The 24,784-nt window shown below is 41.3% G+C and overlaps 1 protein-coding gene and 1 pseudogene across 19 annotated transcripts in view; both read left to right on the top strand.

The window, feature by feature from the left end:
* Positions 1–11,431: 11,431 nt before the first annotated feature.
* On the top strand, positions 11,432–13,836 carry LOC113900841 (annotated as a pseudogene).
* A 9,578-nt stretch (positions 13,837–23,414) lies between these two features.
* Positions 23,415–24,784, top strand: part of AAK1 (AP2 associated kinase 1) — a 163,730-nt gene continuing 162,360 nt past the window's right edge. For 3 of the 19 annotated variants that reach the window (XM_027555695.1, XM_027555694.1, XM_027555693.1), the window contains exons 1-2: positions 23,420–23,881; positions 24,181–24,568. In XM_027555695.1, the coding sequence (XP_027411496.1) occupies positions 24,403–24,568 (166 nt within the window). In that variant the 5' untranslated portion in view covers positions 23,420–23,881; positions 24,181–24,402. Of the gene's footprint in view, positions 23,882–23,913; positions 24,569–24,784 lie in introns of those variants that run through there. The other 16 variants (XM_027555689.1, XM_027555691.1, XM_027555687.1 and 13 more) reach the window with 14 other exon arrangements.

The raw sequence follows: 24,784 nt of genomic DNA, 5'->3' as shown, positions 1-24,784 counted from the left end.
GACCCATATAATCACGATGGTGTGATTACTCACCTAGAGCCAGACATCCTGGAATGTGAAGTCAAGTGGGCCTTAGAAAGCGTCACTACAAACAAAGCTAGTGGAGGTGATAGAATTCCAGTTGAGCTATTCCAAATCCTGAAAGATGATGCTGTGAAAGTGCTGCACTCAGTATGCCAGCAAATTTGGAAGACTCAGCAGTGGTCACAGGACTGGAAAAGGTCAGTTTTCATTCTAATCCCAAAGAAAGGCAATGCCAAAGAATGCTCAAACTACCGCACAATTGCACTCATCTCACACACTAGTCAAGTAATGCTCAAAATTCTCCAAGCCAGGTTTCAGCAATATGTGAACCATGAACTTCCTGATGTTCAAGCTGGTTTTAGAAAAGGCAGAGGAACCAGAGATCAAAGTGCCAACATCTGCTGGGTCATGGAAAAAGCAAGAGAGTTCCAGAAAAACATCTATTTCTGATTTATTGACTATGCCAAAGCCTTTGACTGTGTGGATCACAATAAACTGTGGAAAATTCTTCAAGAGATGGGAATACCAGACCACCTGATCTGCCTCTTGAGAAATTTGTATGCAGGTCAGGAAGCAACAGTTAGAACTGGACATGGAACAACAGACTGGTTCCAAACAGGAAAAGGAGTCTGTCAAGGCTGTATATTGTCACCCTGCTTATTTAACTTCTATGCAGAGTACATCATGAGAAACGCTGGACTGGAAGAAGCATAAGCTGGAATCAAGATTGCCGGGAGAAATATCAATAACCTCAGATATGCACATGACACCACCCTTATGGCAGAAAGTGAAGAAGAACTAAAGAGCCTCTTGATGAAAGTGAAAGAGGAGAGTGAAAAAGTTGGCTTAAAGCTCAACATTCAGAAAACGAAGATCATGGCAACCGGTCCCATCACTTCATGGGAAATAGATGGGGAAACAGTGGAAACAGTGTCAGACTTTATTTTTCTGGGCTCCAAAATCACTGCAGATGGTGACTGCAGCCATGAAATTAAAGGACGCTTACTCCTTGGAAGGAAAGTTATGACCAACCTAGATAGCATATTCAAAAGCAGAGACATTACTTTGCCAACAAAGGTCCGTCTAGTCAAGGCTATGGTTATTCCTGTGGTCATGTATGGATGTGAGAGTTGGACTGTGAAGAAGGCTGAGCGCCGAAGAATTGATGCTTTTGAACTGTGGTGTAGGAGAAGACTCTTGAGAGTCCCTTGGACTGCAAGGAGATCCAACCAGTCCATTCTGAAGGAGATCAGCCCTGGGATTTCTTTAGAAGGAACGATGCTAAAGCTGAAACTCCAGTATTTTGGCCACCTCATGCGAAGAGTTGACTCATTGGAAAAGACTCTGATGCTGGGAGGGATTGGGGGCAAGAGGAGAAGGGGATGACAGAGGATGAGATGCCTGGATGGCACCACTGACTCGATGGACGTGAGTCTCAGTGAACTCCAGGAGTTGGTGATGGACAGGGAGGCCTGGCGTGATGTGATTCATGGGGTCTCAAAGAGTTGGACACGACTGAACGACTGATCTGATCTGAAGATCATTTTCCACTTGTTTCTGGTCACACGTGGAAAATTTTCTCTAGAATGTATACACATAAGAATGAATCACTGAGTGGTTATTTTGTGCATCTTTAACAGAAAATACCAAACTGTTCCTCAAACTTGCACAATGTACAGTCTCAAAAACAGTGAATGAAAGTTCTAACTGCTCCACATCTTCATCAACACCTGACAGTTTCTGACATTTTAACTTTGTACTTTCTGATAGCTGTGATAAATAATATCTTACTATGGTTTCATATTGCATGTCCCTGATTATAAATGAGATCAATCATCTTTTTGTGGACTGATTGAAATTCATATTTTCTGTCCTGTTAAATGTTATGTCATGTCTTTTTCTGCATTTTTCTATTGTGTTGTATTTCTCTAGTTGATTCATAGGAGTTCTTTTCTTATCTGGATCTTAAACTTCTGTTACTTGAATTGCAGATATTTTAATTGAGTTTGTAGCTTCTCTTTTTACTCTCTTTACGCTATTTTTTTATGAACAAAAGTCATCGATATTAATGTCATTAAGCTTATCAATCTTGTTTCCTAAAGGTTTATTTTTTGTGTGTTTCATTTAAAGAATCTTTCCCACCTCAAAGTCACAAAGCTCTTCCACTCATTTTTTTCTGAATATTTTATACATTTGCCCTTCACACTTAAGTCAATTCTGAGTTGAATTTTTATGATTGGTGTAAGGTAAAGGTCTACTCCACTTTTATGTTTTTCCACATAGATAACCAGATTTCCCAGGACGAAATACTCTTTCCTCACAGGTCAATAATGTATCAAGTTTCCATTTATCCTTTGGTCAGTTGGACTATTCTGCCAATGGTCTATTTATCTATCATTGTGCCCACAATGCGTTGTCTTAATTACCAGCTTTATAATTAGGACAACAGTGCTTCAGGTTTACTGTGGTCCAACGGCCATCCATTTTGACATCTGTCTCAGATTTGTCACTTTTTAAAACCACGTACTATTATTAATAATTGCATCACAATATGCTAGAATGAGTTTGGTAAACTCATGAGTTTCTACTTTGGGACTTCCCTGGTAGTTCAGTGGTAAAGAATCCTACTGCCAAGGCAGGAGACGTGGGTTCAAGCCCTGGGTCGGGAAGATCCCTGGAGAAGGAAATGGCAACCCACTCCAGTATTCTTGCCTGGGAAATCCCATGGACAGAGGAGCCTGGCGGCTTCTGTCCACGGGGTTGCAAAAGAGTCAGATACAACTCAGCAATTAAACTGCCACCACCACACTTTGCATTTCAGTTTCTGCCAGCTCTAGTGTGTGTGATGCATCAGCAGCAAAAAGAATTCTCACTGCAATTCATGGTTAAAATTGAATATAACAAGCAATAATCTGGTTAACTCTTTTCGCAATCCTTTCCGGAGGCATGGTAGCTGTGAATTTTCTTTCAAGAACAACATGCTGGGTACTTACTGATAAAATCAGGTCAGGACAGTGAACTCTGTGTGACCTTGGGGGGCGGTGGGGAAGTATTAGATGTGGCAGTCCCTGAGGACTATCTGGCATACCACACAACGGTGCCAGGCCTGCTAGGCCACCAGTCAGTAGGAAACCTGGGAAATTCCAGGTTAGATTATGTGAATTATGTGCAGGAAATAGAGACTGAACAGTGCTGCAATAGAGTGTATTGAAAGTAGATTGGCCACGCTTGTCACAGAGGTTTTGCCATTCTTTGCACGATGATAATATATTATTGTTTATTTATGCTATTGTTTGGTAACACTTGTAACACTGCGCAATAAGATCTTTAACAAAAATAAGTTCAAAGGAAAAAAAAAGTGCGTGTTTAATAAAAATTCAACATTTTTAATTTCTCAAGAAAATGTATGATAAACATATAACTTCATAAAATGTAAACATTTATCATCCCACAAGGCATGTAGTAATATCAGTGACCACATGAAAACCAGCAGATACAATTGCTAAAGAGGCATCTCATTCAAAAGATGAAAGCTGCATATAGTGTAAAAGTCTGTGCCTGAAGACAAGGATTTTCCATGTGCAGATGAATTTTATATATCATTCTGTGAAACATGACTTTTCATTGAGACCTAATAGCTGTTCTAAATTAATGTTTATATTATATAATTTTAAAATAATTCCACAACCAATCTAGACATAATCATACATACATATACAGAGGTAGAGACAGACAAAAATTGAGAAGACTATTCATCGAGTGGTTGTCTCTGTGAGGGTCGTTATCATATTTCTTTACATTCATTTTGCTTGTCTATTCTGATTTGTTTCTTTTATGTTTCTTATAACAATAGAATAAATTTTACTTTTAGAGAAGGAGTGACAATTGAAGATGAAATGAACTATATGGAGTTTATTAAACAGATAAACATCCCTAAGTTGGCAAGATCTCCTGGAGAAGGAAATGGCTACCCACTCCAGTATTCTTGCCTGGAGAATCCCATGGACTGATGAGCCCGGCGGGCTACAGTCCATGGGGTCGCGGAGTCAGACACAAATTGTTGTTGTGTTGTGGTTGCCAAGTCTTTGCAACTCCAAGGTTTGCAGCGCGCCAGGCCTCCCTGTCCTTCATCATCTCCTGGAGCTTGCTCAAACTCATGTCCATTGAGTTGGTGATGCCATCCAACCATCTCATCCTCTGTGGTGCCCTTCTCTTCCTGCCTTCTGTCCTTCCCAGCATCAGGGTCTTTTCTAGTGAGTCGGCTCTTCGCATCAGGTGGCCAAAGGCATGACTAAATAACAACAACAACAAAACAATAATAAACACAATTTTGTGTTCTGTTAATGCCCCCCAGTAAGGACTCTGTCTTCACAGCCTTTGCCATGTAACTCTGTAGTCCCCTCCTCCTCTAACTGTGGGTTTGGCCACATAGCTTACCTAGGCCAGTGCAATGTTAACAAATGCCAACAAGCAGGGGTTTAAAAACATTTCTTTCATGTCTAATTATTTTAGGCATATTCATTTTATATTCTTTTCTAGATTATCAGTCTAATATTTCAGAAATTTAGGGCTCTAATTCTGCTTTAGTCTCCTGAGTGAGCTCCTGTTTGATTTCTTTTTTGTGTATTTCATCCTCTTTTATTATAAAAACTCTATTTTGCCTGGATTGGCTTTATTCCATGAGAACCTCATGTGCCCTTAGGGGAAGTATCATCCCTTCAGGATGTTACATTTGCTTCTGTAAGCGCCTCAGGGTTTTCCATTGGCCCAGGGTCAATTTTTATGTTAATTTCTTAACTTAGGGATTGCTGGACTTCCAAGGTAGTGTTAAGTCAAAGTCAAAACTGCTGTGAGAAGCAGGCTGAGTTTTCAATGTTCCAGTGAAAACATTTTTCCTTGGTCAGTGTATGGGCAAAGGAATATGGATTTCCTTGTTACCTCCCTGTGCTGCTGAGCAGATTTTCTTCTACTATCCTTTCACAGAGGGTGCTACCCTTTGGCAGTTTCAGCCTCTCAGAGAGATTTCTGTTCTGGTTTCCTTTCCTGGTCCAGGACATGTCCTCTATTCTGGTCCTGATCCCTGTCCTCTATTTTTTGCATATGCCTTAAAATCCAAGTCCCTAACTTAGGTAGTTCCCTCTAACTCCCCCACTACTCATTTGCAATAGTGGCTGGAATCTTTTCCCTCAGATTTCAACACCTGCTTCCTTTCTTATTATTTGCAGACTTCTCTCTTTCAAGCTCACCTATATTTTTAAAGACTTTTACCTATATTTTATCCAGCATTTCTAAGTATTTGTAATGGGAATTGTTCCATTATAAATACTATTGCTTTTTAACCTATTACTTTTTTAACTTTTGAAAAATGTCTTAGTAGCATAAATACTGCAGAAAAGTTAGGGACCAGAGGGAGAGGGGAAAATGTGGGATGTTCACTATGCAGGGACTTTCTCAGTGGTTCAGTAGTCAAAAATTTGCCTGCCAAGGTGTGGAGAAAACGGAACCCTCTTCCACTGTTGGTGGGAATGGAAGTTGATACAGACACTATGGAGAACAGTATGGAAATTTCTTAAAAAACAAGGAATAAAACTATCATATGACCCAGGAATCTCACTACCGAGCATATACCCTGAGAAAACCATAATTCAAAAAGACAAATGTACCCCAATGTTCACTGCAGCACTCTTTGCAATAGCCAGGACATGGAAGCAACCTAAATGTACATTGACAGATGAATGGATAAAGAAGTTGTGGTACATATATACAATGGAATATTACTCAGCCATTAAAAGGAACAAATTTGAGTCAGTTGAACTGATATGGATGAACCTAGAGCTTGTAACTGAGTGAAGTAAGTCAGAAAGAGAAAATGCATATATATGGAAATTAGCTGGTGGAGGGAACGCCTATCCACTCCAGTATTCTTGCCTGGAAAATTCCATGGACAAAGGAGCCTAGAGGGCTACAGTCCATGGGGTTGCAAAGAGTTGGACTACTGAGCAACTGAGCATGCATGCATGCATGGAATATAGAAAAATGGTACTGATGAACCTATTTGCAGGGCAGGAATAGAGGCGCAGACATAGAGAACAGTCTTGTAGACACAGCAGGGGAAGGAGAGGGTGGCACAAATTGAGAGAGTAGCATGGAAACATATACATTACCGTATGTAAAATAGATAGCTAGTGGGAAGTTGCTATATAACATAAAGAGCTCAACCTGGTGTTCCGTGACAACCTAGAGGGGTAGGATGCGGGGGATGGGAGGTAGGTTCAAGAGGGAAGGGATACATGTACACTAATGGCTGATTCACACTGGTGTATGGCAGAAACCAACACAACATTGTAAAGCAATTATCATCCAACTAAAAATAAATTTAAAAAAAGAAAAAGAAGTGAACTGACAGTCATTCTGCTGCTACTGCTAAGTCGCTTCAGTCGTGTCCGACTCTGTGCGACCCCATAGACGGCAGCCCACCAGACTACCCCGTCCCTGGGATTCTCCAGGCACGAACACAGTTGCAACCCCATGGATTGTAGACTTCCAGGCTCCTCTGTCCATGGCATTGGGGTGTGGGATTGATCCCTGGCCGGGAAATTAAGATCCCATATGCCCTGGAGCAACTGAGCCTGCACTCCACAACTTTTGGAGCCCATGTACCACAACTAGAGTCCGTGCGCCACAACAAAAGATCCTGCATGATGCAGCAAAGATCCTGTGTGCTGCAATTAGGCCTGGATGCAGTCAAATAAATAAATATTAACAACAACAACAACAACAAAAGAATCTTCACTGTATAGTAATTCAATAGGAGAAGACATAAATTGTAAGCCAAAGGGAATGTGGACTTACAATTTTAGGAACATTAATTCAAGATTTTTCCATTTTCATATGAGTTGTGTCTTAAAATCGACCTGCCTGTGGTAAAGGTATGTGCTAACTCTCTACATGCACTTTCACAATAGTCTTTCTCCCACTTTACAAATGGAAGGCATAGGTGTCATCATTTACCTCACTGTGTGAAATCTCCCAGAGAGCCAAACAAAAGGACTATGGGAAACAACTGGTTTGGGAAACATCTTATTACTTTTTAAAATTTATCTATTTTTTAATTGAAGAATAATTGCTTTACAGAATTTTGTTAGTAGTTACCAAATGCATGCTCTAAGTCTTTGTATGTTATAGTTATTTCTGTTGAAGGTAAAGCTCGGGGTTAGAAATGGAATATTTTGTTCCCATTGGGATAGATCTAAGTCAGTGTGAATGTAGGGGAGGAATGACAATTTTCATTTAATGACTTTGCCTCTTCTATTCTTCGACGATTATCAAAGATGCATCATTTTTTAAATATTTTTTAGTTGGAGGATATTTGCTTTACAATATTGAGTTGGTTTCTCCCATACATCAACACGAATCAGCCACAGGTGTACATATGTCCCCTTCCTCCTGAACCCCCCACTCCTATCCCCCTCTCCATCCCATCCTCTAGATTGTCACAGAGCACCAGGTTGAGCTCCCTGTGTCACACAGCAAATTCCCACTGGATATCTATTTTACATATGGTGATGTATATGTTTCCATGCTACTCTCTCAATTCCTCCCGCCCTCTCCTTCCTCCACTGTGTCCACAAGCCTGCTCTCTATGTCTGTGTGTCCACTGCTGCCCTGCAAATAAGATCATCAGTACCATCTTTCTAGATTCCATATGCATGCATCCCATATGCAAATAATATACAATATTTGTCTTTCTCTTTCTGACTTACTTTACTCTATAATAGGCTCTAGGTTCATCCACCTCATTAGGACTGACTGAAATGTGTTCTTTTTTTATAACTGAGTAACATAGGATACAACATTTTTTAGGAGGAGTCTCATGAGGGGAAAGCAAAGAAAGCATTGGTGAAAAATATTGAAGTCTATAAGCAGCTTTTTAAAATACAAGCAATTCTTTTAGGAAACTCTTAATAGTCATCCTTAGAATATCTTGGCTGGAAAGAAAAGCATGTTCAAACTGAATAAGCAGTACAACTCCAACATAATTTGTCTGTTTTCTGAGACTACGATATATCATTTTAGATGAAGATTTTAATTGTTTAAAATTCAGTGTGAATCAATATGTTAAAATCTATTTTATAAAGCAGCTATAGTCAATCTTTATCTTATTTAATCTAATTATTTAATATTTTCTAAAACTGAATAAAAACAAAAACTAAAAGTAGATGTCAGCTGCCAGGCCAATTAGTTTTAGCAGTACCTTTCTTTTTTATTAGATACACAAGGAAAGTTTGAACATAATAACTAAAACGTTGTCTGATTTTTATACATGATTCTTAACATGAGAAGCCAAACATTTGTATTTGATACATGCCACACATATTTAGCAAAAAGCATGCAATGTTTTTTTCATGCTCATTTAATAAATAACTTTTTTGTAACTTCAGCTACACATGCTAGCTCATTATTCCAAAATAAATAATAAAGAAATAGTATATTCTTTTCATCTTGTTTTATACTATAAAAAGGGAAAAGGCCAATTATATTAGATCTATAGTGTTTTAATCTCAATTGTTTTCAGTAATGTTCCAGATACTATCTATAATTTACCTCCAAATGCTTTGTAATCTTTCTTGAAACATATAAACACATACTGTATATGTATTGTAAATAAAGTTAAGGGGGGAAAAAGAAGCCAGACTTTTCTCACAAAGTAAGTGTGATTTACGTGGTTGCTTTGACCAAGAAGAGTGAGTTTACTATTTAGATTACAAGAAGTACTTAAGTTAAATGAATTTACAAATTAAATGAGTAAAATCTATCTCCATAGTTTTGGCAAAAGTATATTTAAATCAGATTATAAAAATAGAATTTTATTAAGAAATATTATATTGGAAAGAGTGCTTTGAAATTAACATTATTTTTATTTTTTCAACCTGTCTTGAAAATATTGGGTTAAACTAGGTGGCTCTAAGGGAAAGAATAGTAGTCGTGTGTTAAATCTTTGTGTGTGTGTATGTGTGTGTGTATGCCCAGTCGCTCAGTTTTCTTTTCTTTTTTTTGCTTTTGATAAGATTTTTAAAAGATGGATCAAGTTAAAGTTGATATATCGTTCAAAGTAGTTATTGAGACTAGATCCCATACCATTTTTGAAGGGGCTTATATGTCAGGCATGCAAGGAAATAAGTGGTTCTGCTGAAGGAAACTTCAAGTCCCATCTGGGTATGTACTGAACAAGTTTTCCCAGTGTTTACATCTATAAAAATAAAAACTAGACATAGAATTGATGGGATTAATGCACTAAAAATTTAAAAGCCCTATTCATCTTGTAAAGAAATGCATTTCCTGTAAATTGGTGCAACCACTAAGGAGAACAGTATGGCAGTCCCTTAAAACACTAAAAATAGAGTTACCATATGATCCAGCAATCACAGTATTGGGCATATACTCAGAAAAGATAAAAACTATAATTCAAAAAGATACGTGTACACTGATATTCATAGCAGCACTATTTATAATTGTCAAGACTTGGAAGCAAACTAAGTGTCCATCTGTGGATGAATGGATAAAGAAGATGTGATGCATATGTATATACCCACACAAATAATGGAATATTGTTGTCGTTTAGTTGCCAAGTCATGTCTGACTCTTTGTGACCTCATGGACTGTAGCCCACCAAGCTCCTCTGTCCATGGGATTTCCTAGGCAGGAATACTGGAGTGGATTGCCACCTCCTTCTCCAGGGCATCTTTCTGACCCAGTGATGGAACCCATGTCTGCTGCTTGGCAAGAGGATTGTTTATCACTGAGCCACCTGGGAAGCCCCAGTGGAATATTACCTAGCTATAAAAAAGAATGAAATCATGCCATTTACAACAACATGGTTGTACCTAGAGATTATCATACCAAGCGAATAAAGTCAGAGAAAGACAAGTATCATACAATATCACTTATATGTGGAATCTTAAAAAGAAGTATACAAATGAACTTAATTGCAAAATAGAAACATATTCGGACATAGAAAACAATCTTAGGTTACTAAAGGAGAAAGGTGGGGGGAAAGGATAAATTAGGAGTTTGGGGTTAACAGATACAAACTGCTAGATGTAAAATAAATAATAAGGAACAACTGTATAACACACACATGTATTATACATATATAAAATATATGGTGAATCATTTTGCTATTTACCTGAAACTAACACAACATTGTAAATCAATTATACATCAATTAAAAAATGTATTCCCTGCCTTAAAGATCGATAAATAACTGAAAAAAAAATGCATTCCCAATATATTTCTACTTTTTGTCAATTTATCAAAATTTGTGTTACATTTATATTGTTTTAATTAGTTGTATAAAGCTGCTAATTGTCAACCAGAAGAAATTATTTAAACACTTAGAAATTTATACTTATAGGAAATTAAAAACTAAAAATTAATTAGTTTTTAGTGTGAAGAAATAAAATGATCCAATCAATTAAAAAAAAACAAGCATTTATTACTATAGGATAAGCTTCTGTGGGGGAATTAGAAATATGCATTCTAGAAGAAAAAAGAATAGTTGTGAAATTCTTAGTTGTTGTAGAAGAAGTTAGAGTATTTTTAAATGGATGATGGTGAGTATTTATATTCTATTAAATATATGGTAGTTTGTCTGCATTCTATACATTAAAAGGACTGATGGAATAGTTTCATTTTTAAATTACAGTATTTATAAGATGGCATAAATTATATCCTTTGTAATTATTTGGACTTGTGATGAAAATTCTTATATGTCAGCTTTAAAATGTATGAAGGAATATAGGGTTTTTAAAAATGAACTTAGTGATTATGTTAGTGAAAACATTTGAAGACTACTATAATAATTCCCAAGAAATGCATGATATTTCACAGATGCTCCTAGCAGAGGGTTGGCTGAAAAACTGTTGATTTTTCCCATTGTCTAATCTCTGACTTCTTGTTAAATCTACCAGGACTATTTAGAAAATATTTGCCAAGAAGCACTTAAACTCTGAAGTTTCTAATGAATTGAAGCTACTGCTGCACTCAGTAGTTTATTTAATTATCATGACCATGAATCATATTTTATGACTCCTCATTGTGGTACGGCTGAAGACTGAAGCCTGTTCTCAGAAATACCCTCTTGGGGGAAGACAGTCACGGGAAGGAAGTCTCAGAATGGGGCAAGTAGGCAAGACAGCATGTCCAATTATAAGCCAATTTCCAAGAATGGTTTAGGAAGTGGTGGGCAAAACTATAATTGCTGGGCTATCTTATCAGGGCAGGGGCATGGGGCCTGGAATTTGGAAATTAGGGTAGTGACTAAACTACTACTACTACACCTAGGAAAAGAGAGGCTCAGGAGGTCATTTGAAAGGCGTACCACAGGGCTCTACCACCAGAGAGACCTATGGAGGAGGTGACCATATGTTCCTCTTTGCCTGACAGTCCAGGTAATATCTGTTGTTCTGGCATAATTATTAGAAGTCCCTTATGATGCTGTGATTTATAATAAGAAATATATACTTGGTCTGCATCCCTGTTTCTGGCACAGAACTCCTAAAACCATTGGAATTTCCTAAGAGAGAAGACAAAAGAAGTGTCTTGATAATCACAATAAGTCCCTTTCAACCATATCTGAGTTTATATTAATGAAGTGACTTTTGGAAAATTCCTAAGGATGAGGGCTTGTTATCAGACGAAACAATTGTGTGATTGGAGGATTGGAAATTTCAGTCACCCTGTCCCCTTCCCTACCCACTTCTTGGAAGGGGATCAGGGAAGGAGGTTGCAAGTTGAATGATTGCCAATGGCCAATGATTCAATCAACCATGCCTATGTAATGAAGCCTCCATAAAAACTCAAAACCTGGGGTTCTAAGTTGGTGAATAGCCAGCTGTAAGACAATGGTGTGAGAGTGGATGATGCTCTAAGAGAGGGCATGGATGCTCTGAGCCCCTTCCCACATATTTTGCCCTGTGTGTCTCTTTCATCTGACTGTTCCTGAGTTATATTCTTTTATAATAAACTGATAAGCTAATAAGCAAAATGTTTCTCTGAGTTCTATGATCTGCTCTAGCAAATTAATGGAACCCAAAGAGTGGGGTCACTTAAACCTTTGATTCATAACCAGTCAGTCAGAAGCATATGTGATGACCTGAACTTGTGATTGGCATCAGAAACAGGGGTTTCAGTCTTGTAGGACTGAGTCCTTAACTTGTGGGATTTGATGCTATCTCCAAGGAGTAAATGTCAGAGTAAAATTGAGTAAAATTGTAGGACACTTAACTAGTGTCAGTGAATAGGTGGTGAGTGGAAAAAGCCCACACATTGGAACTGGAGGTGCAGAATCATATGCCCCTTTTCATTTCCGAAGTGTCTCAAATATTCTGTAAATTATATGTAATTTATATAGTATAAATGTTTATTCTTAATTTCTGCACTTATCTCACCATGGACCAGTCAATGGGCTGGTACTCATCTATAGAGCACACACCCTAAGCATCATAATTCTAAAGAGTCAGAATAAGACCTCTAGGAGGACATCCTAACTGTGAGTGTTTGAATGTTCGCTCAGGCAATCAGAACTGAAGTTCTGAGACCAGAGTCCTAGAGTTAATGCCTGTGTGAATGAGATATAGCTTTCTGTTGTTCCCTAGACACAGATCATAAACCTAAAGTCAAAATCCAACCAAGAGGTTATGGACTGATGGCAAAAAGATCTCAAGGATACGTCTCAACAACTGAACCTGAATGCTGCAGCTACTGAAGCCCACGTGCCTAGAGCCTAGAGCCTGTGCTTTGCAACAAGAGAAGTCACTGCAATGAGAAGCCTGTGCACTGAAACAGATAGTAGCTCCACTCTCTACAACTAGAGAAAGGCCCAAGCAGCAGTGAAGACCCAGCAAAACCAACCAACCAGCCAAACAAACAAACCATGCCATGCTCTTTTCAGGCCAGGTGTTGGCCAGGCAAATGAGTGTTGGCCTCTTAAGAAAGGATTAGGCCATGTTCACTTCTGAGCTTCCCTGGTGACTCAGAGGGTAAAGCGTATGCCTGCAATGCAAGAGACCTGGGTTTGATCCCTGGGTGGGGAAGATCCCCTGGAGAAGGAAGTGGCAACCCACTCCAGGATTCTTGCCTGGAAAACCCCATGGATGGAGAAGCCTGGTGGGCTACAGTCCATGGAGTCACAATGAGTCGGACCTGACTGAGCGACTTCACTTTCATTTTCTTTCAGTTCTGAGCACTAAGACTGTGAAGCCCAATGGCAAGAAGCAGGAGTTGGAATCTGGCAGCTCCCAGGCTCTCCATGAGTTTGAGATCAACTTGGAACTCGGGGCTCCACTAAGGAAGCTGAATACAACAGGAGCCGAGAAAATGAAGTTGGTGGTGGCTAGTAAGCTATTACAATCTTTGTTCCCATTCCTCAACTGAAATCTTTTCAGAAAACCCAAGTCCAGTTAGTACGTGAACTGGAGAAAAAGTTCAATGGGAAGCATGTTGTCTTTAGTGTCCAGAGGAGAATTCTACCTAAGCCAACTCAAAAAAGCTGTACCAAAAAATAAGCAAAAATATCTCAGGAGCTGCGCTTTAACAGCTGGGCACAATGGGATCCTGGATGACTTGGTTTTTCCCAAGTGAGATTATGGGCAAGATAATCCAAGTCAAACTGGATGGCAGCCAGCTCCTAAAGGCTCATTTGGATGAAGCACAGCAGACAATGTGAAACACAAAGTTGAAACATTTTCTGGTGTCTATAAGAAGCTCATGGGCAAGGATGTTAATTTTGAATGCTCAGACTTTCAGTTGTAAACAAAAATGACTAAATAAAACATTCACAATAAAAAAAAAAGAGTAAGTGACTCAGTAAGGATGGGACTCTCATACTGCTCTCCTTGACTATTTCAGAAATCTCAATTTATGTTTTATGTCGATTATAGCAAGTACATCTTAGTTCAATTCTTTAATGTGTCCATTGCAGTGAAAATGAAAGCACTGAGTCCCAGTTTAAGAAGACATCTGGCTAGGTGTCCATTAGCTCCTCCTAACAACCCATAAAATACCTTAAAGAAGTAGTTTGATTCTCTCCCCCACACTGAGTGACCAGGTGACTGTCCCCTCCAACTCTGGAAAAAGACTGGAGTTTTATATCTGAAAAGGGTGAAACAAAGGGTTTCTTCTCTGGAAAATACACGGTAAAGTGAAAAGCCAAAGTACAGCACTGAAGCTGAGAAGATTAGGGGATGGTTGTATGGTGCACACTGCTTCCTTTAGGTATCTCTCCCAACTGGATCCTCCAACACAGGTGACCAGGTCTTCACCCACCAGGCAGGATATTAGAAGTATCTTCTCTGGGAAAATCTGACCAGCCTAGTTTTAAAGAAACGGACTCTGCTGCTGCTGCTGCTAAGTCGCTTCAGTCGTGTCCGACTCTGTGTGACCCCAGAGACAGCAGCCTACCAGGCTCCCCTGTCCCTGGGATTCTCCAGGCAAGAACACTGGAGTGGGTTGCCATTTCCTTCTCCAATGCATGAAAGTGAAAAGTGAAAGTGAAGTAGCTCAGTTGTGTCCGACTTCTAGCGACCCCATGGACTGCAGGCTACCAGGCTCCTCCGCCCATGGGATTTTCCAGGCAAGAGTACTGGAGTGGGTTGCCATTTCCTTTTCCACGGGATCTTCCCGACCTAGGGATCGAACCTGCATTGCAGGCAGACACTTTACCGTCTGAGCCACCACGGAAGTCCGGTACGGGAGAGAGACAAAGCTCAAATCCAAACCAACCAGGATAAGTTAAGGAGCAGGGTGGGGATCAGTGGATGGAAAATTACTAGAGGAAGCATTAAGGCTAGGAGGATTCTTGCTGATCAGACTCAACAGGATTCTTGCCTTAAGGCAGCTTAAGGTGATAAGATGTTGAGAGTGAAGGATAAGGAATTTGACCAGATATTCAGAGTAATATCAAGGCTGGGGGATTTTTCACTAAACTGACTCATCAGAATTTTTGCTAAAACTAGTTGGGCCAAGGACAGAGCACAAGGTCAAAGTCTAGTTGAAAAAAAAGGACTGCAAGGTACTGATTCAAGTTTGGTCAAGGAGAGTTTTTTATCAAAGAAAGTCTTTGAAAAAGTCTTCACTGACTTTGGAGAAGCCTCTTGAGAGTCCCTTGGGCTACAAGGAGATCAAATCAGTCAATCCTAAAGGAAATCAACCCTGAATATTCACTGAAAGGATTGATGCTGAAGCTGAAGCTCCAATACTTTGGCCATCTGATGCGAGGAACCGACTCATTAGAAAGGACCCCCATGTTGGGAAAGATTGAAGGCAGGAGGAGAAGGGGATGACAGAGGATGAGATGGTTGAATGGCATCACCAACTCATTGGACATGCGTTTGAGCAAGCTCTGAGAGATGGTGAAAGACAGGGAAACCTGGCGTGCTGCAGTCCATGAGCTCACAAAGACACTACCAAGTGACTAAACAACAACAACAATGACTTAAATAAGCCCATGGACAGAGGAGCCTGGTGGGCTACACAGGCCATGGGGTTACAAAACCGCTGGACACAACTTAGGGACCAAACAACAACTACTAAACAATGACAATGAAAACAATGATCACCATCCCAACCTATCAAAATGTAATAGATAGCCACTGTGGAAAGCAGTATGCAGTTTCCTCAAAAAAATTAAAATTAGAACTACCATATGATCCAGCAATTCCACTTTCTGGTATTTAATCTGTAGAAAATAAAAGAAACACTGATTCAAAAAGATATATGCACCTCCTTGTACATTGCAGCATTATTTACAATAGCCAAGCTATGTAAACAACCTATGTTCATTGATAGATGAACTGATAAATTATGGTATATATATACAATGGAATATTAATCAACCATAAAAAGAAGGAAATCTTGCCACATGTCACAATGTGAATGGACCTCAAGGGCATTATGCTAAGTGAAGTAAGTCAGACAGAGAAGGACAAATACTGTTTGATCTCTGTTACACATATGTGTAGGGCTTCCCTCGTGGCTCAGAGGTTAAAGCGTCTGCCTGAAATGTGGGAGACCTGGGTTCGATCCCTGGGTTGGGAAGATCCCCTGGAGAAGGAAATGGCAACCCACTTCAGTATTCTTGCCTGGAGAATCCCATAGACGGAGGAGCCTGGAGGGCTACACTATCCACAGGGTCGAAAAGAGTTGGACATGACTGAACGACTTCACTTTCACACATATATGTATATATCTCTTAGATGCACAGAACGGGTTGATGATTTCCAAAGATGGGAGGGGTAGGAGGCAGAAAGAATGAACTGTTATCTCCTTGTTGTTTAAATAAATTGAATTTTAACAGAAGATGAGGACTGAGAGCTGTCTATTGGACATGGTAACGTGGAGAATTGGTAGAGACAGCAAGAATAGAAAATTGCATTGAGGTATTTTGCTGGAAAGAGGTACAGAAAAATGGTAGTTGCTGGAGAAGGATGAGAATTCCAAGGTAAACTTAATTAATTAAGTTTAGTTAATGACATGAAAATACAGGAGAAGGGGAAATACGAGAGACCTAGAACATGTTTCAGCTGCTTTTCATGTTATCTAAGAGGACTCTTATATTTTATTAATATATTATATATTAATATATACTTTATTAATCCCTTGAGATTCACTGGTATCAAACTTGGACTTTCAGATCTAACAACATCTGTGATGAAGGAATTCTGCTAAAAGAACATTTCTATGCTTAATCAGACTTTTAGAGTTCAAACTAATTAGGAATCATCAATCTAATAAGAAGGATTGAATATGTTTCAGCTAATTTATTTTATTTTTCATTAAATTACAAATTCATTTGTTCAAAGTATTTACTGAGCACTCACTATGTTATCACCAGGGCTTCCCTGGTGGCTCAGACAGTAAATAATCTGCCTGCAAGGTGGAAGACCTAGGTTCAATCCCTGGGTTGAGAGGATCCCCTGGAGAAGAGAAAGGCTACCACTCCAGTATTCTGGCCCGGAGAATTCCATGGACTATATAGTCCATGGGGTCGCAAAGAGTTGGACAGGACTGAACAACTTTCACTTCACTTCACTATATATGTGTGGGAGTTGGTTGCTAAGGAAAGAAAGATGAATGTAAACCAATAATGACAGTACAAATTGATATGGGCTATAAATGGAGGTATAGTCATCCCTCAGAATCCGAGGTGGGTGGGTTCCAGGAACCCTCTCAGATACCAAAAATCTGCCAATGCTCAAGTATTTGCACATAACCTATGCATATCCTCCCATATACTTTCAGTTCAGTTCAGTTGCTCAGTCGTGTCTGACTCTTTGCAACCCCGTGAACCACAGCACGCCAGGCCTCCCTGTCTATCATCAACTCCCAGAGTCCACCCAAACCCATGTCCATTGAGTCGGTGATGCCATCCAACCATCTCATCCTCTGTCGTCCCCTTCTCCTCCTGCCCTCAATCTTTCCCAGCATCAGGGCCTTTTCAAATGAGTCAGCTCTTCACATCAGGTGGCCAAAGTATTGGAGTTTCAGCTTCAACATCAGTCCTTCCAATGAACACCCAGGACTGATCTCCTTTAGAATGAACTGGTTGGATCTCCTTGCTGTCCAAGGGACTCTCAAGAGTCTTCTCCAACACCACAGTTCCAAAGCATCAATTCTCTGGCACTCAGCTTTCTTCACAGTCCAACTCTCACATCCATATATGACCACTGGAAAAACCATAGCCTTGACTAGACAGACCTTTGTTGGCAAAGTAATGTCTCTGCTTTTTAATATGCTGTCTAGGTTGGTCATAACTTTCCTTCCAAGGAGTAAGTGTCTTTTAATTTCATGGCTGCAGTCACCATCTACAGTGATTTTGGAGCCTAGAAAAATAAAGTCAGCCACCGTGTCCACTGTTTCCCCATCTATTTGCTATGAAGTGATGGGACCGGATGCCATGATCTTCGTTTTCTGAATGTTGAGCTTTAAGCCAACGTTTTCACTCTCCACTTTCACTTTTATCAAGAGGCTCTTTAGTTCCTCTTGACTTTCTGCCATAAGGATGGTGTCATCTGCATATCTGAGGTTATTGATAATTCTCCCGGCAATCTTGATTCCAGCTTGTGCTTCTTCCAGCCCAGTGTTTCTCATGATGTACTCTGCATAGAAGTTAAATAAGCAGGGTGACAATATACAGCCTTGATGTGCTCCTTTTCCTATTTGGAACCAGTCTGTTGTTCCATGTCCAGTTCTAACTGTTGCTTCCTGACCTGCATATAGGTTTCTTAAGAGGCAGGTCAGGTGGTCTGGTATTCCCATCTCTTAAAGAATTTTCCACAGTTTATTGTGATCCACACAGTCAAAGGCTTTGGCATAGTCAATAAAGCAGAAATAGATGTTTTCCTGGAATTCTCTTGCTTTTTTGATGACCCAGCAGATGTTGGCACTTTGATCTCTGGTTCCTCTGCCTTTTCTAAAACCAGCTTGAACATCTGGAAGTTCATGGTTCATGTATTAATAGCTGAAGCCTGGCTGGAAGAATTTTGAGCATTACTTTACTAGTGTGTGAGATGAGTGCAATTGTGTGGTAGTTTGAGCATTCTTTGGCATTGCCTTTCTTTGGGATTGGAATGAAAACTGACCTTTTCCAGTCCTGTGGTCACTGCTGACTTTTCCAAATTTGCTGACATATTCAGTACAGCACTTTCACAGCATCATCTTTGAGGATTTGGACTAGCTCAACTGGAATTCTATCACCTCCACTAGCTTTGTTTGTAGGGATGCTTCCTAAAGCCCACTTGACTTTACATTTCAGGATGTCTGACTCTGGGTGAGTGTGAGTGATCACACCGTGATTATTTGGGTCGTGAAGATCTTTTTTGTACAGTTCTTCTGTGTATTCTTGCCACCTCTTCTTAATATCTTCTGCTTCTCTTAGGTCCCTACCATTTCTGTCCTTTATCAAGCCCATCTTTGCATGAAATGTTCCCTTGGTATCTCTAATTTTCTTGAAGAGATCTCTGCTGCTGCTGCTGCTGCTAAATCACTTCAGTCATGTCCGACTCTGTGCGACCCCATGGACTGCAGCCTACCAGGCTTCTCCGTCCATGGGATTCTCCAGGCAAGAACACTGGAATGGGTTGCCATTTCCTCCTCCAATGTGTGAAAGTCGAAAGTGAAAGTGAAGTCGCTGAATCGTGTCTGACTCTTAGCGACCCCATGGACTGCAGCCTACCAGGCTCCTCCATCCATGGGATTTTCCAGGCAAGAGTACCGGAGTGGGGTGCCATTGCCTTCTCTAGTCTTTCCCATACACTTTAGATCATCTCTAAATTACTTAAAATACCTAATACAAGGTAAATACTATGTATGTAAATAGCTGCTGGCCAAGGTACATTCAAGTTTTGCTTTCTGGAACTTTATATAATTTTCTTTTCTGAATATTTTCCGTCTGTACTTGGTTTAATCCTCCAGTATGCAACCCTCAAATATAGGGGGCCAAATGTACATCCAAAGTGCCGTAGTAACAGTAAGTAGCAGGACACAGCAGACGGCGTAGTTGAAAGATTTATGGGGCAAATGAAGGGAGAAGGGGTCTTAGATCTACAATAGAGCACTGGACTGGAAAATGTTGAGAGATTCTTGTAAATTTGAGCTTTATAAAAACAGCGAATGCAAAAAAAAAAAAAGTCAGTAGTAAATATCTCTGAGTGATTTTATTCTGAGTTGACTTCTATTCTTCATACTGTCTTTGATGATTATATAATTACTTTTCTACTCAGAAAACAAAACCAAAAACCAAGAAATCTTTTTGAAGAAAATACGTGGTTGTTACTCTGTCCCTTCTGCTGAACAAGGGTTCTCAAACTTGAAAATGTATCAGAATCACCAGGATGGGTGGTGCCAAGAGACTGCCACCTCTGCCCCTCCCTCCTATTCAAAAGATCTGGGTGGGGCCTGATAATTTGCATTTCTAATAAGTTCCATCAGACTAAAAGACGGCAACATAGAATGGTTATACGGTGTCCAGAAAATGACTGGGTTTGAGGTCAGTCAGATTGTAATTCTGGTTCTGCCCTTACCAGGCTGTGTGTAGCCACAGTTGACATACTTTAACCCCAGTCAGCCTGTTTCCACGTTGATAAGTGTCTTGTGAAGGCTGCATGATACGATTAAATATCCACTGCAGTGCAGGCCTTAGTTAATGTCCTTAAATAATGTTGGTCCCCTTCTCTTTGACTTCCTGTAAGGAATTAACCACACATTGGCCATAACTGGGTTTTACTGTGACATGGTTTAGCCATATCACAGGCCAAATTATTTCCTCCAAACCCAACAAACCATGTGCATTCCTCTGCTACTAATAAAATTTTCATAGTTCATTTATAAAATTCGGGAAAATAGTATTGATAGAATAGTATCTACTTTGATATAATAGATAATAGTATCTACTTTGCAGAGGTGCAGATCTGCATCTATAAGGATTAAACAACGTAATGTGTTAAGTGCCTAATTCAGCAATTAGCATGTGGAAGATACATAGTAAATATCAGTTTCTTTTCCCTTTTTTAAACAATTCATATATTTATTGGGCTGCTTGGGTCTTTAGCTGTAGAATGTGGGATCTTCATTGCATCACGTGGGATCTTTCTTTGTGGCCCAGGGACTCATGGGCTCAGTAGTTGCTCTGAGGCATCTGGGATCCTTAATTCCCCCAATTGGAATCAAACTTGTATCCCCTGAATTGCAAAGCTGATTCTTAACCACTGGACCAGCTAGGTAGTCCCCCCTTTTCCTTTCAATTGGACATTTCTCATTAGTATCTCTTAGAGCAAGTTCAAAATGGTCTATAATACCTCAAAACAATCTTTCCACCCTCATCAGATTGTTTTCTGTGTCACATTTAATTTGAATTCGATTATTTGGTTTATTTAAATACTGATAAGGACACATTCTATATAAACTATCATATTGGATGTTCAAGGAGATAAGTAGATGACTGTTACCTGATTCTGAGTAGAGGTGACAATATACTTGAAAAGTTGAATAGAAATGCAAGGCCAGGCTGGACAAATCATACTTCTGTAAGTGTGCTAGGAATCTTGAGATTACAGTGGTTGATCTGATTACCTTGCACTAAGAACTAGAGGATTACTAAGCGTTGTAAGAGAGCTATTGCTTTTTGGCTGCGAAAATAGGTCCAGAGTTCTAAGGGGTCTAGGGACACAGCTATGGGGTGGTAGAGGTGTCCTGTCTCCTGGTCCCATGCTGCTTATAGATTTGCTTCTTACTTTAAGTAGGCAGTATGGTGTTGCTAGCTAAGCACTGGGTTCTGCAGCTAAAATGTTTGGATTTGAGTCCTGGTTTTGCCAGTTACTATTTGTGTGACTTTGGGCAAGTCACTTATCTCTATGCTTCAGTGCCCCATCTATAAAGTGAAACTAACAATAGTACCTTATTTCATAGTGTTGTTATGAGAATTCACTAACTTAATACATGTAAAACATTAAAAATTGTGGTTTTGTCAGTATAACTGCCATTAGTCTCCAAGAGAATGGAAGACAAAAAAATCTAGTCTTCTGTTTTTTCCTTCTTTTTCTTCTTTGTAAAACTTCTTCCCTCAGATTCTGATCAAAGCATCCAGATGAACGCTCAATGAATACAAGTTAGCTACCTTAATTCTACAAGATAAAAACACATTTTTGTATCTTAGAAGTAAGACTGGGGATCTGCTGAATTCTGGCCTAGTCTGGTTAACAGGAATGTCTAGGAAAGTAAAAACTGAGATAGCAACAGATTCTAGGACCCAACAGGTCTTTAAAAAAGCCAAGATCAGTAGGTGCAGAGAAAGATGGAGGTCAATGAATCTAATTCAAATTAGCTCTCCCATCTATTTCAAGACCTATTCCAAACTTCCTTGGGAAAAAATCCAGCCTTTTAAGGAAAGTGCAGAGAACATGCCTCCCTTGGGTTTGTTTCGAGGGGCTGTCTTAGCAGGTGCTGCGTTCTGCCCTGGAGGTGGCTGCGCCGATTTGTGAACTGAGGTGACAACATCGACTCCCTCCGGAAGAAAAGATGCTGTCTTTACACAGGAAGTTTAACTGATAGTTTAACTACGATACTACTTGAAACACGATGAACAAAAAAGAGGAGGAGGACAACAGGGAGAAAGAAAAGAGGGAGGAGAAAAAAGAGGAGGAGGAGGAGGAGGAAGAGGAAGCAGCAGAAACCTCTGTCAATTCAGTCACAGTTCAATTTAAAATTTAAATTTTACTTAAGAGAAACCAAGAACACCATCCCCCTAACCTCACCACCCGCCCGTCGCCCCGCCCTGGAGCACCTTTTTCTACTCTCTTCAAATGCCTGCAGAAAAAATTCTAGGACTAATTTACAAGCCAAAAGGGCTGTCTCAGAAATAGGGAGCAAGTGGAGGTGAGAAATAACTTATATTCAGGCTTTGAAAAATTATGGATCTGGGGAGCGGGGATGCGAAAGGATTTGGCACTACTGTCAGCATCATCTATCTGGAAATCTAGGGATGGAGAAGGGTACCAAGAAGGGTCCAAATCTTCTGCCTTTGGCAGATGGAAACCACACTGTCCACCTCCATTCTGCGCACTCGGGCGTTATCAGGGTAAAAATAAGCATCAAAACGGGAATATTGAAGAGGAAAGATATAACAGTCAGTCTAGAGTTCTCGTGTGGGCGGGGGTTAAATGAAGGTCAGGCAAAACCACAGCATCAGAAAAGGTGGAAGAATTAAGGATCACCGTCAGACAAGCCCCGAAGTTTGGGGTCGAGCCAAGGGTTTGGGTCTCCTGGTAGCCTACGATTTGCTCCGCACATACGCTCTCTAAGTTTCTCAGTTTGAGTCTCGCCTGCAAATTTCCTGAAAAGGCACCGTCTTATTAAGGGTTTTCACAGTGCCTAGCTCAAAGCTGACCGCTGAGCCTGTTTTCAACATCTGTGAGCAAAAGCTGCTTTTGAAGTTGGGAGGAGGAAGGGCTCTGGTTTTATTTATGTTAGGGTTAGCTTTGAGGTGTGGCCAGGCACCAACGGCCAGCGAAAATTTCCCGATCGCCCTCGGTCTTCCACCTCTGTCCAGGTGACGTCGGTAAGCCCCGCAGGACCCGCTAGGGGCTAAGCGGCTAAGCGGCGTCCTTCAGGTGTCAGCCTCGATCCGTTTGGAAACCACAATCCCCAGAATCCCTTGTGCAGGGAGGTCAAGTCACAAATAAGATGGCTCCAGAAGGGTGGAACATGCAGCAGGGTGGAAACCCTAGTCCCTGGCAGTTTCTTTACCGGATGTGTTTAAATAACCAAATCCCACAAATGCACCACCCCGCTAACCACCTCCGTGGCGGAGAAGGCCACCGCAGCCGCCTCTCTCGCTCCTCCAGGGCATTCTGGGAGTTGTAGTCCAGCCGCTAGGCTGCAGCGAACTACCTTTCCCATGGTGCTCTACGGATCGGGCAATATCAACGTTCTTTTCCAAAACTCTCTCCGCACTGAGACCCGGTTTCCCGACTCCCCTTCTCTCCGACAACGCGTTCTCATTCTTGGTGACAGAGTGGAGGCCGCCAGGGGCCTCAGCCCCTGGCCCTGCCGCTCGGGAAGGCACTTCCGGCGGCGGTTCACTTCCTGGTTGGGTGGATGGAGCCGGGCGGGAGCGCGCGCGGGGGAGGGGCGGCGGGTCAGTCTCCGCCGGGCGCTCCGGGGATCAGCTGGCGGGCGGGCGGGCGCCGAATGCGGCCCCGGCTCTCGCTGCAGCGCCTCCTCCTCTCCGCGTCGCAGGCCGGCCCGGCGGCCGTGACAATGTTGCGGGGCTGGTAGCTGGGCGCCGGCCGCCGAGCCATCTCAAGTGGGTGCCGCCGGGATGCTGCCTCGCGGGGCGGCAGGGAGACCGGGGAGGAGGGGAGGCATTGCCCGCTGGGTCAGCGCTGCCCGGGGCGGCCCGAATTCCTCCTTTTTCAGAGCCCAGGGCACGGGAGTCCTGGGTTCTGGGGCCGGGGATGCGTTTTCAGCCCCAGGGTTTTTCTCTCTAGGAAAATTCATGAAGCGTTTCCCCAGGATGGTGGCTTCTGCTCCCCCTAGGACTCAGCAGTTGAATTTTTAAGTGTGTTACTGATTCATCCTCTTTCTCTCCCTCTGTCATCGCAGGTTTAAACTTACACGAATCGCTCTCTTGAGGAGGAGGGGACCGCCGCGCGATTGACACGCATATTCCTATAGGCATCCTCCCTCAGCCCCCACCCCCACGGCCGGATTCGGGTGGCTCCTCTCCGAGCTGAAATCCGAGAAGAAATCTCCTTGGATCTCTTGTTTAAAAAAAAAAAAAAATCCAGAAACCGTCGGTATTTTGCTTTCCTGCTTCCTTTTCGCATGATGAAGAAGTTTTTCGACTCCAGGCGAGAGCAGGGTGGCTCTGGCCTGGGCTCCGGCTCCAGCGGAGGAGGGGGCAGCACCTCGGGCCTGGGCAGCGGCTACATCGGAAGGGTCTTTGGCATTGGGCGACAGCAGGTCACTGTGGACGAGGTGCTGGCGGAAGGTATGGTGGGACTCTTTCGGTGCGCCGTAAATTAAAATCTTGTGCTGATGCAGCAAGACTCTGGTTTCCAGTTGTTGAATGTATGAATGGCTTTTGCCCAGTTCACCCATCCTTCTCCCTCCCTGTGAATCCTTGTCCTTGAGAAATTTGAAACGGGGATTTCAGAGTGACAGGGCTTTATGGGGTGGGGGGAGTTTGCCAGAAATTGTTTACCTC

The sequence above is a fragment of the Bos indicus x Bos taurus genome, chromosome 11 (genome assembly GCF_003369695.1).
Source record: "Bos indicus x Bos taurus breed Angus x Brahman F1 hybrid chromosome 11, Bos_hybrid_MaternalHap_v2.0, whole genome shotgun sequence".
Classification (NCBI taxonomy): Eukaryota; Metazoa; Chordata; class Mammalia; order Artiodactyla; family Bovidae; genus Bos; species Bos indicus x Bos taurus.
The sequence above is the reverse complement of the archived record's forward strand: the minus strand, read 5'-3'. Positions and strand labels throughout refer to the sequence as shown.